Source organism: Cucumis melo, chromosome 7, assembly GCF_025177605.1.
Source record: "Cucumis melo cultivar AY chromosome 7, USDA_Cmelo_AY_1.0, whole genome shotgun sequence".
NCBI lineage: Eukaryota > Viridiplantae > Streptophyta > Magnoliopsida > Cucurbitales > Cucurbitaceae > Cucumis > Cucumis melo.
The window spans coordinates 28,974,165-28,988,765 of NC_066863.1; the positions used below are offsets into that span (position 1 = coordinate 28,974,165).

The 14,601-nt window shown below is 30.0% G+C and overlaps 2 protein-coding genes across 4 annotated transcripts; both read right to left on the reverse strand.

Annotated features, from left to right (window-relative positions):
- Positions 1-8,408: 8,408 nt before the first annotated feature.
- On the reverse strand, positions 8,409-11,672 carry LOC103494770 (peter Pan-like protein). 2 transcript variants are annotated; one of them, XM_008456117.3, is made up of 8 exons: positions 11,476-11,671; positions 11,266-11,376; positions 10,885-11,067; positions 10,489-10,719; positions 10,110-10,202; positions 9,843-10,030; positions 9,219-9,412; positions 8,409-9,061 (listed from the first exon to the last, which is right to left on the reverse strand). In XM_008456117.3, exons 2-8 carry the CDS (start codon positions 11,281-11,283, stop codon positions 8,904-8,906), a joined length of 1,065 nt encoding a protein of 354 aa, XP_008454339.1. In that variant the 5' UTR covers positions 11,284-11,376; positions 11,476-11,671; the 3' UTR covers positions 8,409-8,903. The 2 variants fall into 2 exon arrangements, with proteins under 2 accessions (XP_008454339.1, XP_008454337.1); XM_008456115.3 differs by having other exon boundaries at positions 11,266-11,672.
- A 1,269-nt stretch (positions 11,673-12,941) lies between these two features.
- Positions 12,942-14,496, reverse strand: LOC103494771 (mitochondrial zinc maintenance protein 1, mitochondrial). 2 transcript variants are annotated; one of them, XM_051087450.1, is made up of 3 exons: positions 14,054-14,496; positions 13,244-13,325; positions 12,942-13,069 (listed from the first exon to the last, which is right to left on the reverse strand). In XM_051087450.1, exons 1-2 carry the CDS (start codon positions 14,289-14,291, stop codon positions 13,249-13,251), a joined length of 315 nt encoding a protein of 104 aa, XP_050943407.1. In that variant the 5' UTR covers positions 14,292-14,496; the 3' UTR covers positions 12,942-13,069; positions 13,244-13,248. The 2 variants fall into 2 exon arrangements, with proteins under 2 accessions (XP_050943407.1, XP_008454342.2); XM_008456120.3 differs by having other exon boundaries at positions 12,942-13,325; positions 14,054-14,490.
- Positions 14,497-14,601: the final 105 nt, after the last annotated feature.

Consider the following 14,601-nt stretch of genomic DNA (forward strand, 5'->3'; position numbering starts at 1 on the left):
CTCTAAAATAATGTGTCATTTGACCAATTTTTAGTACAAAAATAATGAAGAAAAAGTCAAATTACATTTTTCTTTACTATTTTAGTATTTAAAATGTTAATTTGTTTTGATTTATTGTGTGTGGTCACTTCTAAATAATGTTTTGATAGAAAAAGATATAATACCAAAATACCACATAAGAATTATGATGATATGTACCTTAAAGCATTGGATAATTATATGTAAGTAGTTGCAAAAATGAAAAGGGTGTCACACCAACTTTTACATGGTAGGTTAGACTCTCCGATTTATTTATTTTTTTTTAGTTCAACCGTTATCGATCATTTGGGTTTCATTTGGGTTTCACTTGAGTTTCTTTCGGTTTTGAAAATTATGGTTATTTTCCTATTTTTTTATTCATAAATGTCGAAATTTTTAGGTAAATTTTTAATTTTTATAAAAGGTCTCCAAGTCGAATTGAGTTGAGTTTGGTGGATAAAAAATCTCATTCACCGTTTTATTAATCGATAATTGAAGAGGTTAAATATTACGGTATTTGCATCAATTCCTTCAATTATTCTCTTCTGTAATAATTATCAACTCAACTTAACTCTCTTTGATTATTGTATCAAATGATTCCTTAGCCTTTTTTTAAAAAACAAGTTTTTAAGAAATAGTCAAGTTTTCAAATTTTAGTTTTAATCTAAAAAAGCAATTATTATGTTGATAACAAAACATAAAAACTAATAGGAGGAAGTGATGTTTATAAGTTTAGTTTTTAAAAAAATCAACAACTAAAATCATGTACTAATCATTTTGTTTTTAAAAATTAAGTTTATTTCCTCTCATATTCTTACAACAACTTTGCATCATAGTTTAGTACGAGAGTGACAAATTTTAAAAAATATCTTTTTTTAAAAAAATCTACTTCTTTTTGTTTTTTCAAAATTTGACTTCATTTTTCAAAAGGAAAGACTCACTTTTCGTCCAGCCGGCTGGGTGAAACTAAGTAGAGGTTTGAGCCGACTGATGTTGAAAAATTAGTAGATGAATTGTAGAACCGCGAGTAAAAGATAGATTAAAAAAATAAATTAAGAGATTGAATAAATAAGTTTATAGCCTTAAATTTAAAGAACTAAATCAATCAAATGATTGTTAAGGAAGACCTAAAACACCGAAATGGTTACTAGACACGATCTTGATTTTTTATATTCATGTTTTCTATAACTTAAATTATCTTTTCTAACCAAACAAATAAATTTTTTAGCCATATTCTTTAAAAATATATATATATATATATATATATATATATATATATTTTGAAAATTTTCATTAGTTAAACAAAGGGGTTGAAGAGAAAAGGGGGGGTTGAGGGGTTCCCAAGTGGGCAAATTTGAAATTTCAAATTGTCATTTTGGTCAATTAATAGTAAACAAAAAAATCAATGGGTACCACTAACCAAAGAGAAAGGCAACCTTAATTGGCAACTACTTTCCTTCTTTTATTTTATTTATTTTTTCCCCCTTTTAAAAAGAACTTATTAATTATATTAAAAATTAAACCATGGCATTGGCAGCCATTGGATTTGTCTCCATCCTCCAATTCAATTTTGGTTATGCAAATTTGGGTCCATATTTTACAAAGGAAAAAAAAAGCCTTCAAAGTATAGTGAAATGAAATTCCATCTTCTTCTTTATGCCAACAATCCATTTTGACTTCCCAATGATCATAAAATCTCCCACTTTGAGCTAACATCTAAATTTCAACAATATTTCATTAATATTAATAGCCTCTCCAGCCTACATTTATATATCTATTTGGTTGTGATATTTGTATAGAATAATGGTTTAATATAAGAAAGATGGTTTTTAGAATTTTAGAATTAATGACCTTGATTGAAAAATAAAATGTTTATTCACAATCATAGTTTTGCAATTTTAAATTTTTGTTATTTGTCTTTATAATAATAAAAATATTTGATTGACAATTATAAAATGGTGTATTGATAAATATATTATTCCAAGTGGAGAGAGTTGGGAGATGTAGAATGTCACCATGTGTAACAAACTTGTGTTAGTAGTCATTTGTTTAAACTTCAAAATAACTTATAAGACATTTTAATTTTTTGTCTTTATAATTACATTATATTCCATCTTAGATTTAAGGATCTAGATTTACGATAATGACATGAAAGACGGTTGATTTTATAATAATCTTCTAAATCTTCTTCCTTTCATTTCTTTAATTTCAATTAAATAGTTTGAAATTTATTCATGCACTTTTTTAGTACGACAAGTGAGAACCTTCTATCTTAAGATAAAATGTCGTTGTGTCAATTATTGCTGAATTAAGTTCAGTTTGACTTTCGTTTGATGTACCTAGATGACAGCGACGACAAAAACACACCACCAACAACAATAAGAAGAAAAACGTGTTTTTCAAAATGTCATTTTTAAAAAAACCACTTATGTCTGAAATTTGTATCGTAATGGTTTTTCTATCTCTACTTATGACTAACACATATGAACTATAATATTACATCATCCTAAAACAACAAAATAAAGTATAAGAAATATTTCTAACCAATTAAAACAAAAAAGAAAAAGATTATCCAACATACTTTTCAATTTTAATATATATTATAATAACATTTAAAATATTAATAATTCATTCAACAAAACCCAGAAAGTTTAACCTACGAAAATAATAAAACATTTGCAAAATATTTTAACTTTGTAGAAAAATCAAATGTAATTAATTCTATCTTTTAATATTTTGTTTTATAAAGTATAAATAGTTTATCAATTTCTCTATTTTCAATAAACCCTATTTTGAAAAGTATATTATCAATATCATCAAGTATATAATACCAATCTCGAGATCAAATATTTAATATTTTATTCCACAAATGCAAAAAAAAAAAAAAAAATGGGTATTAGAATTTTGTCATTTAGAAATTATAATCTTAAAAAGTAAATATTTTATTTAGGTTTGATTTTGTTGTGTTAGAAAAGTTGATGTGTAGAGAAACCTTAAAAGTGATGTAATGTCCATATTGTAATGTTATGGGAAGGGAAGGAATGTAAGGGTTTAGGCCCCAATCATTGCCTGAAATTGCTCCACGTGCCCAACGTGACATTTAGCTTTACATCCACTCCTAAGCTCTTTTCAATTATTAATTATATGCTTTCTTTTTTATTCTTTTTTCCCCCCCAAAATTAAGACATTATAATTATATTTGTTCTTACAAGTTAACTTCAATTCCTATCATTCCACATCTCTCAATTTCAATAATATTCTTTTCTTTACAATCAATTTTTTTTTTTTCAATCGGAAGAAAGTTTTCACTTTAAATCTACATTAATACTAAAGAAAATTAAAAACAAAAAAAAAAGTCTTCTTTTTTTTTTTTAAGTTATTACACATTTAATCAAGTACGTCTTTATTCTAAGGTCCACGGAGTAAGGTATTAATAAAACGTTTATTGCAATTGATCACATTTTTAAGACTAATAATTAAGGGTTTGTTTTGGTTTAACTTTCAAATGGTTAAATATTTAAATAATTCATTTGGAAACAAAAATTATTGAAATATTGTTCGATAACCGTTTGAAATACTTTCAAATGTTATTTTAAATATTTTTTTCTCGTCAATCTAAGAGGGCCCTAAATGTGTATAGCAGTATGTTTAAAGAATTGTAAATATAACAAAATTAATCTTTGATGGACTATTACTGTAGATATAGTGACTAAGAGGTGGATTTTCATTTTGTTACATTTGCTAATGTCTTAGACCATATTGTTATATTTGCAACGATCACGTAATAAAAAAAAATTAAGTAACCTAAACATACATTGATAAACCGATATTGATGATGTGATGTGTCAAACACATTCTTTACTAAGTTGAAACCTACCCTAGGTTTCAATGTAACGAAATAAATGTGTTTAATTAAAAAAAATTAAAAATCTCACCTCTTTATATGATTTTAATATCTAATAACTTGCTCGACGTTACTACAACAAGAAAGATGCCTATTAAAAAAGTATATTATTGTCAAAACTCACACGACATTCTCTTTTTAACATGTACTAAATGGTGAATGTTTCGTTTAAACAAAATATATTTGTCGATCCATGTAGGAATTAAATCGATATCACTATTTGGCAGTATATGTCATAGTTAATGATATATGAAAAATATATATGAATATTATAGCTAAGTAAAAGGCATCCAAAATACAAACAAAACAATTGCAAAAAGAGAGTTAGTTATATATATTAAAGGAAGGAAATGGGGTGGAAAAGAAGAAAAGTAATGAACTTGGGAAAGTGCAATTAGGTGGAAATGAGTGTTTTATAAGCTTTCAATATAATTATAATTTTCATAACCAAACCTAAACTCTATTAATCTATTTTCTCCCTTTGAATCAATTCCCTTTTTAGGTTTGAAAATCTAAACTCTTTTGAGTAAATTATTAAAAGTGAACTTTCTCAAAAATTAATTTCGAAAATTATTTAATTTTAGTTCTATCTACTTTAAAAAATCTTAAATTTAATCTTCAATATTAAATTTTGTTCTTTAAAAAAAGATATTTTTATTATTTAATAGCATTTTTACTGCAAATTTTAAAAACATATTCATAATAATGAACCATTTTATTTATAAATATAAAAAAAAAATTAGTTTATGTCAAATTGTATTTATAAATATTTTCAATTGTTTTATTATCTAATATATATATATATATATACAATATATTGCATGAAAATTTGTATTATTATTGAATTATTATGCATAAAAAAATTTAATTTTAATTTTGAGAAAGTAGATTTAAGATTTCTTAGAGAATAAGAAAACTAAAATTGAACAGAGAGAGAGAGAGAGAGAGACCAAATTAGTATTTTATTAACCATTATTAAAATAAATGTAATTAAAATAAAGTGGTGTAATTAATTATATTGAGGAGAATTAGAGAGAGATCTGAGTCATGTGCGATAGCACGTGCCTAAACAAAATTGAGGTTAAAGTAATTTAGTATTTTAAGCAAACTTTTCTTCACTAAACATTGAACATTTCTATATACACATTTCAAATAAAAATATTAATTAACTAAATTATTATTATTATTATTATGTGTTTAATTGTGTTTTTTCTTTTTTCTTATTTTGCTTCCCCTCCTAAATTCTCAACATCTTTATGTCTAATTGTAAACTAATTATCCAATAAAAATGTCAACTATCACATTTATTCAATTAATTTATTAGTTTCGAGTAAATTTGTTCTTTGTGGTGAGAGAGAGAGAGAGAGAGAGAGTAAATACAGTCTTCACCTAATTGAATGTCTCAATTGGTGGGATTAAATTAAATTAAATTAAAGGTACTTTTAATCATCTTTAAGAAGGGTTCTTTGTTGACTTAATTAAAGCATAATTTAATTTAATTTAATTTAATTTGTTAACTTTTTTTACAAATTGTAAGTTTAAAATATTTTATAAAAAGAAGAAAGCAAAAAAAAAAAAAAAAAAAAAAAAACATGTGAGGAATAGGGCTTTAGGGTTCCTCTCTAAGGAAATTTTTATAATAGAATTTAAATTATAATTCATTTGTTATTTAATTAACATAAAATGTTGGTTCAATATTCATTATAATGAGTTTAATTAGTACATTATTGGACTAATTTGAAGATAGTGAGTAAACTATATTTTTCTTGTTTCAACTTAATTATATTGGATATGAGTATCAAATAATGTGTTCTAAAAGAAATATTATGACTTTAAATTTGTGCAAAAATTATTAATAAGATACCTAAATCGATCTCAACTTGACTACGCACCAATTTGCAACAACACTGATCACTATTTAAGTTTGCATATCAATTTATTGAGAAACTTCATCTTTATTTTTGGTCTATCTCTCTTCCTCACTCTAATTTCTTTTAATTAACTATAATTTAACAACTCTTCAACTCAAACGCATACTTCTTAACTTCAACGTATTAACACTCTTATAAACTTCAAAATACAACTCTCAATACCTTAGACACCTTGTTTAGAGTTTTGAAATTCATCGCCGACCATGTTTTTTCAATTTCTAAAAGAGATTGTTTGTTGGGATCCCATAGTTCGTTTCAAACCTTTTATACCTTCATCTCCATTATTTTTCTAGAAATTTATCTTAAATTTCTAGAGAGATAATGAAGATACATCGTAATCAGTGAGTATCTATAATCATGTTTGCACTCTAGATATTTAGATTAGGTAAATTGTACCAAATGACAAATTTTTTTAGAAAAGAACAGCTCATACTACCTCTTGTTTGCATATTGTGAATATGACAAATAATTAATGATATCATACGGCTATTTTAAGGCTATCAGATGGTTATTCACTTCTAAATTTGTTACTTTTGCAATTTAAGAAATGTAGTGACATTGACCCTATTATCATAAATTTTTTTTGCTATTCCTACAAACATCCCTTTAGATTATTTCTTTAATTCTAACAATATATTGGAATGAAAAATCAAAGGCATACATTAACCAATTGAATCAATTAAGTTCAAGTTCATACTCTCTCAAACATAATTTTTCAACCTCCAATTCATTTTCTTTTCCAATAATAATAATAATGTCTTTAAAAGCAAAATCTTTTCACTTTTTCACTTTCAACAATCTTACTGTTGCAATTATTATACGTAAAAAATAGCTAATAAAAATTTGTCAAAATCATCCCTTTAAATATCAATAAGACATCAATGATGATAATGAATACATTTTATAAAAATCATTATAAATAAAACTTGTATAAAATAATTAAGTTAACAAACACATTTTACTTTCCTCGTGAATATAGTTTGATTTCAATCTTATGTTAGAGAATATATATCAATTATGACTTAACATGATCATATATGAGTTTAATGTAACGTAGAAAGTATCAAGTGATAAGTAGTCTCATGTGCTATTATTATTTATCATATTTGAACAAAGTGTAATCTTTGTGTTTACATGACTACCTTAAAATCATATTTTTCTTTATTTTGTTTTGTTCTAAGTAGATCGAAGGCTTCTATCTAGCATTAAGAAAATTATTCATTTCTACCCCCACATTATTTTCTTTGCCCATTGTTTAAAATTCTTGTGAACATGGCAAATAAGTTAAATTAAATTAAAAAGATTCTAGTTGTTATTTTGGTTGTGAGATACTTCCCCTTAATATGTGAATTGAGATATGATATATATATATATGTGTGTGTGTGTATTAAAAGGGAAGGCTTTATGTGTAGAGATTTGGTTATGAAGCAAAGTTGACCAAACTAAATCCACGTGGCAGTTGTTGATCGCACACGTTTCTTCCACTCTTTTCTTTGAGGCAATTCTATTTCTAATATTATAACATTTTTTGCTCTTTTCTATCATTTACTTTTTTGTTGGACAATTTCTGTTTATTTCATTTGTGTAATTTAAAATATTTGTATGATATTTTGTTTGGTAAATTAGGGAAAAATGAATCGGACCGTTTTCTTGGGGATGAGCTTTCATGATTGAGGTTTGAAGTCCAATCCAACTCAACTAATTACTGCGCTACTCTACGCCCCATGTGCTCATTCCTTTATACAAACCCAACACACTTCAAAATACTCTAAAATCAATCGGTTTTTCAGACTTCATTTTGTTTGCTTTTGTTTTTTATTTTCTAAAATTGAGTATATTTCTTCTTTATTTATTGTGTTTTTAAGAACTATTTTTATAGTTTTTAAATTTTGGCTCTGTTCTTTAGATCATTATTAAAAAGAAACTACCATTGGGAAGAAAATTGAAGTTAGAAATAATGTCTAAAGAATTAATTTTTTAAAACAAAAACCAAAGGATATCTTTATTAGAACTAACTTTTTATTCTCATTTTAAATTTTCAATTTGATTTTTATGGTTAGAAAACACTTTCTATTTCTAACTTTGATTCTGTCGTTGTAATAGAGAGATTCAAAACAACCCACATACTTGATGTTATTGTTAATGATTTTCAATATCTCTTTTTTTTTTCATTATCTTTAAAAATACAAGTTCATAACAATATTAATATTACTAGGAAGCATACGATATAACAAAGACAAGAAGGGAGAGAATCCTCCCATACGAAAAACTGAGATCCATGGAAGCTCTCAAGAATCTCAAATGCAATATCGAACACCACTCTTTACAGTACAATCAGATAATGAATGAATTCCATTATCATATGTTGAGAACGTGACGAGTGAGTTCAATTATGAGGTAACCTATAACTCAGGCTTGATCTCAAATGAACTTGAGATAGCTAAAAATTAGATAGGATAGGATCACCCTGCTACAATGTGTCAATATATATAAAATGATTGAAATGATGTAGTAATCCAAACACCATGAAAAGATGGCCAAATGGCGATACAAACTTAGCGACCACCAAAATATGATTCTATTTTCAGTTAGATTTCAAATATAATTGTTCATAGATAAATGAATCAAAAGAACATTACATGTAGAATAATCAATTTATACATACAGTAGATGGATGAAATCTTGTATCCCGGCTCAGTATTACGATATAGATATCATCAACAAGAAGAATTGCACCATTCATAGTTTCTGATATTTTCTTCCCAACTAAAAACCTAAGCGTTTGCTAAAAACTCTTTCTCCCCTTGCTCGCCCAGAATATCAAAGTAAAAAGAAAAGCAAAATTGACTATGTTCTTGCAAACCCAACACATTATGCACATCTCTTAGCCCGAAACAGATGATGCAGTTATAGTTAAGGAAGCTTACTCAGTCCCACTTAATTTGATGTCAAGAGTGTTGTTATCCCCCTTCTGCTGATGGGCTACAACTGGTTCCTACCCGCCAACCGAAAATAAGGATCCCAAATTCAGACCTGAATGAAGCCATAAGCTAATCTTCATCATCAACTTCCTGGCCTTCGCTCTCATCTTCACCCATATCCTTATCCTCATCTTCACCCATATCCTCATCCTCATCTTCATCTTCACTGCTAGCGACTTCCTGAGCTTTTTTCTTGTCACTCTTGTTATCCTGCTTTTTCTCACCACCTACATTTCCAGACAGGATTGCTTGAAAATACACTTTTTTCATAGAGGTTTTTAGGACTGAATCCATTAGGGGAGACAGAGAGCTAAAACTCTGTGCACCAAGAATGGATCCCAATCGTAAGACTAAAAGTAACAAGAAATTTTCAAGAATGCATACCATATTCATTGAAGATGATCCCACCAGAACACAACCCCTCCTCAACTTTAATGAGCTGAAGAGTCAGCCTAGGTCCAATCTCTTGAAGCTTGACAGCACTCTTAGTAGAAGCTTGATTGACTCTACCTAGATCACTGGCCAAAGTGACTGTTGCTGCTTCATCATCAGCTTCACTTTCTGACCCATAACCAGCCCTTTCAAACAACACACCGGAAAATTCGTTAGAAACAAATAAAAGTGAAGAAACTTGAGATACAAATAGAAGTTTAAAATATCCCTTTCGTTCCTTCCCATAGTTGGATATCATGTAGAATGTACAATAAAAGATTCATTTAAGGCTTTTTACAGTTTTCCCTTTTTCACATTACCCTTCTCTTAATGAAAGCTGGCTTTTTATTAACGAAAACACAAGATTTAAATGGATTTACATAAATCTGTAACCATAGAACATTTAGGAAATTCAATTGCAAACATTATTATATGTAGACAGCAAAGGGGCCTGATTATAACAATGGAACAATAAACCTTATGAAGTATACAGAGTGTCCAATAAATAGGATCTAAACCACCAACTAGAAGTGAAAAAAACAAAAGGTGAATAACATAAACAGACACACGGCTTACTTTGTGACAAAGTCGCTCACATCTTGAAGACTCCTAAGATCAGGAACTTGATGATTCTGAACAAACTTTCTAAGCCTGCGGGTTACACCAACAGGCTGTAATCTGATTGAATAATGTCGGAAATCAATGAGCTTTGTGTCCTTGTTATAATTAAGCAACACAATTCTCTGGCATGTTGAAAGCTTAACCTGATAGTAGAAATTAAATTGATGTTGAGAGTGCACAAACAGGATCTCAACTTTGAATTGAATTAGAATGAAAACCCACTGTATTTATATCAATAGCTGGGAAGATGTTCTGGAACATTATAGTAGCGAGCTTGAGATGCTGATCACCAGTCCCAAAACCTGAAAGTACAATCTGCCAATAACAAAGTTAGCTGAATGATTCACCTACCTAATCGCATATGCACAATGAATTGAAAATGCCGTCATGTTACTTTAAAAATACACTTCTAGCTTTTGTGCTTCGAAACACATAACATAATAAATCGAGGTTGACAAATTTTTCCCTTGGAATATTTCATCCAATCAGCATACTTAAAACCTAGAAACTTAAAAGGAAAAATCTGCTTGAACATGAAGGACTACTTCTGCATGCTTGAGTAAAGGTACCTAGACAATACAAACACAAGAGAGACTATTACCAAAGGGGGATTCTTGAAAAGGTCTTTCGGACATCTTGGCCGCAATTGTGATTGAGCAATGTCCACCGCAAGCGAATACTCTTGTATCTTAAAGGTGAGAGTTGGTCCCTGAGGAGTTCTCGCAACTCGCAAATACGGTGCAGTTTCAGTTTTGGAGAGCATGAGAAAATGTGTAACACCCATAGGCCCAGCAACATTCAAATAATCTTTAAGATTATTCCGTTTCTTCTCCTGCAAAAGCAATACACAGAAATACTCAAAAATGATTTTTTTTCCGAGGGTATGTGAAAAGTTCTAGATATAAACTTATTTTGTCAATCAGCACAGAGCATCAAATCTAAATATCTCAAGGAAGTTTCAATCACTACAAAAGAAGAAATAACAAAAAATGTGTACCTTAAGATTAAGAGCAGTGTAAGGAAGCATCAATTTTCTCAAATCCATTTGCAGTTGCTTAAGCGGACCAGGCAACTTCCCTCTCGAGAAAACAAAACTCTTCGGGATTTTCTCCCCAGTAACATGATCCACATTAGACTGTTTCTTAACCTTAATCGGCTTCACGAACCTCTGCTTCTTCTTCTGTTTCAATCAAATTACAACAAGAAACACAAAATATAAATACAAAAAATACTCAAAGCCGTTCAGTCTACTCTTGATATCTCTATCATCTACCTCGATTTCTTTCTTTCTTTCTTTCTTTCCTTTTTTTTTTCTTTTTCCTTTTGAATAGTGGAAACGAGTAAACAGAAGTTCATAAGAATGTGAAGGTGTTCTTACGTTTCCAATCCGTGCCATTGCTTGCCAGAATAGTAGTGAAAGCAGAAGTTTCAAAAACTTGCTGATGAAGAACTACGGCACAATGAAAGTCAAATACACGTATGGGCAACCCTAAGGAACAAAATTAAACATGGGCTGAAGTCAGTTCGATCACAGAACCAAATAGGGGAGGAAGACTAAACAGGATTGGGATAAAATCGGACCACAAACCGATCAACTGAGAGAGAGATAGAGACGACAGCGAGAAGCAAAGAGCGGCAACGCAATTAAATATCGGCAGTGAGATGGCGGCGACGAGAAGAGAAAAGGGCGAGCTGTGTCGTATAAAAGTCTAGAAGGCGTGTGACAAAGCGAGAAATTTTCTTTCTAAGATATATAGGGTTTAGGGTTTTTGTGAGGGAAATTCTCCCAAGTAAGTTTGTTTGATCTTTTTCCTATTTGAAAGTAGCACATTTTTTAGAAAAAAGAGAGACCTATTCTCGGTCCTAGTTTGAGTTTGTGATTTTCGTTTAAACATTTTTAATTCAAAATAAATATGTTGGACAATTAAGAAAATATCGTTGAGTTATGGACCCGAAACAAACTCTCAATCTAGCTGAGTTTTCACTTTCTTTCTCAAAATCATTAGCTTAATGCCTCCTCAAACTTCAATTTGTAGAGGTCTTCTACGTTTAACAAATTTAATCCTTCGGTCTACGTTGAAGTTATGTTCAACCTTGCTTCTCGCGCTAAGGCAAAAAAGTTGACTATTCTAATTTTTTATTGCGAGGTCCTAATCAAAGTTTTTAATGGCACCACCCGTTCTTGTATTAAAAAGTTAGACAAGCTCTTGTATGTACATTACATATTTGCATCAAAGTTGTAAGCTTGTTTTTACTTATAATATCTGTGTTTAAATTTACATAGATTCAAATCTTGGGTCTAGAAAACAAAACTTCTTTGCCCTTGATATCAATCGCAATTATATGAATTGACGAGGTGAGACAAAATTCAAATTGTAGCAACTCAAGCTTAATACAACGTATCATATGTTTGAGAATAATTTTAAAATAGTTAAAATAACTTCTTTTATTTTAAAAATTACTCGAAAACACTTTCAATCATTCAAAAACAAATTTAATAGAACGAGAATTTTGTTTAAAAGTGTTTAAACATTACATGAGTGATCTCAACTACTTCAAAATCACTCTCAACCACACGCACACATTTTATTAGAGTGGTGCAATTGATACTATGTAGTTAAGCTCTACACTCGACCATGCTATTTATGATGTCCCTAAAAACACAATTCACCAAACATACCCACATTTCATTTATTATTATGTTTTAAAATTGATTTTTTTGGTATTAGGTCATACAATAAAAGTGTGCCCCTATTCTAACTTGCTAAATACTATGGCCAACATTTCATGTCAAAATTAATGTAAAAATGAGGATATGTGTTGATTGTCCTAGAGCACTCAATGGGCTTGGTTGGCCATTTTCCCCACCACTAAGTAGACTCCAATTACAAACTTTTGGTTTTTATATCACAGAAGGTGAACTTAATCGGAATGACTTAAACACAAAGTGAATTTAACACAGCAATAATTAAAATAACCTTCCTTTCCAAAAGTTGAAGGTTCAATCATCCATCCCAGTAAAGATGATTGTTTCTCTTTTTGTTAAAGCCAGGCTTCTTGAAAAGATCATTCTAGAAAATTTCATTAACTAAAAATTTGTAAGCCAAATTTTGACTTTTGAGTCCAACTTTCTCGATCCATCAAATTGGAATAAAAGGTATAAGATTGGGACTTTCATTAGCCCAATGCAAGAACCTTTTACCAACCAAGTACATTTAACTGAGCACAAATAAATATGGATATGAAATGGACCAACAAAAGGAAACAGAAAACTTTTCCAAGATCCTCCTAGGGCAAGAGCAAATAGCTGAAAGTTAAAACAATTGTCAAATTGGAAGTCAGCATCCATCATCTCACCTCCTCATTTAGATTTGCGTAGAAGCTCTTCAGAAGGAACTTCTAGTGTTGCACCAGCATGATCTTTACGCGGTTTCATTTCTGCAGCAATAACCAAAATTAATGTTTGGCTCTTAGGTTTTATTTACAAGGATTGAGAGAAAAATTTTAGGAAGTTTGGCACGTTAAGTTAGAACCTTAAAAGGTTGAACTTCATCTGTTCTATAGGTTGTATAACGGTGTCCTTGAGTTCTAAAGTTAGAAGCTTGAAAGGTATTTGATTCCTTGGATGGGTTTGTATAATTCAAAGTTAAGAACACAAACTTCTGTTTCAAATACGGGTTTATTTTATCCCAATTTGTGAGTTTGCTATAAACACCCCATCCAACTTGAGAATGTATCAATAGGTTAAGGCATTGATAATCTCCTTTGGACGTATGATGTTTGAATCCTCACTCTTTATTGAACTCAAGAAAGGAAAAGGAACACTGCTATCCAAGTTAAGTAAACAAAAATCTAGATCACACAAACTCGTGTTTCTATAATCTGTTCTACGATACAGTTCACGCATTCTCAATCTAAGTCTTCATAAACACCGGCCAAGTAGAATTAAAAACCAAATAACTCCAGAAGAGTAATCAATAGTTTCAGCGTTTTTCTACGAACCCACTAGCTTTCAGTAAATAAAAAGCGGAAAATTTTGGGTGAAGCATTTTATCAAACATGTAGGCTGCCAGGCGTTCATTTCAAATTCAATATTCGATTAGCCAATTGTTAGATTAGTTGTTAAGAACACCGAAAATGAATCCCAAAATAGAAAAGAAGAATACCATAGCCGCCGCGAGAAGTACGCTTGGCCTGAACGATCATATTGGAGATGAAATGGGAGGCCTCCCGAGCTTCATCGAGCAGTTTCCGAATCTCAGCCTCGGAGGTCACGTGGCGGCTCTCTTGAAACTTCCGGCGTATCTCGGAGGCCGACTCGGTCAGCATCAAGGTGTCGCCGGCGAAGGACTTTTTGGTTGCCCTGAGCAACGATCTGTAGGCGCTTAGAACTTCCCCTTTCATGATGTGATGAGATCCCTCTTGAAATGGGTTTCTGCGCTTCCTCACGAACAATGAAGCTCCCAAAAGGTCACGACGTCGTTTCGTTCAAATACCAAAGCTCTTGTCTTTCTATTTTTACTTTTCATGTGGATGACTCATTACATTTACATCACGAAAGCACTAACAAATGTTAAATTCTTAACCAAATTCATAAGATTTGGAACACGACGAGTGAGAACAAATTCTCAATTACTACAAAAATTTTAGGATATTACGACTCTTTTTTTAATATGAAATTGCATTTGTGCTCTAATTGACTGAGAACTCGTCA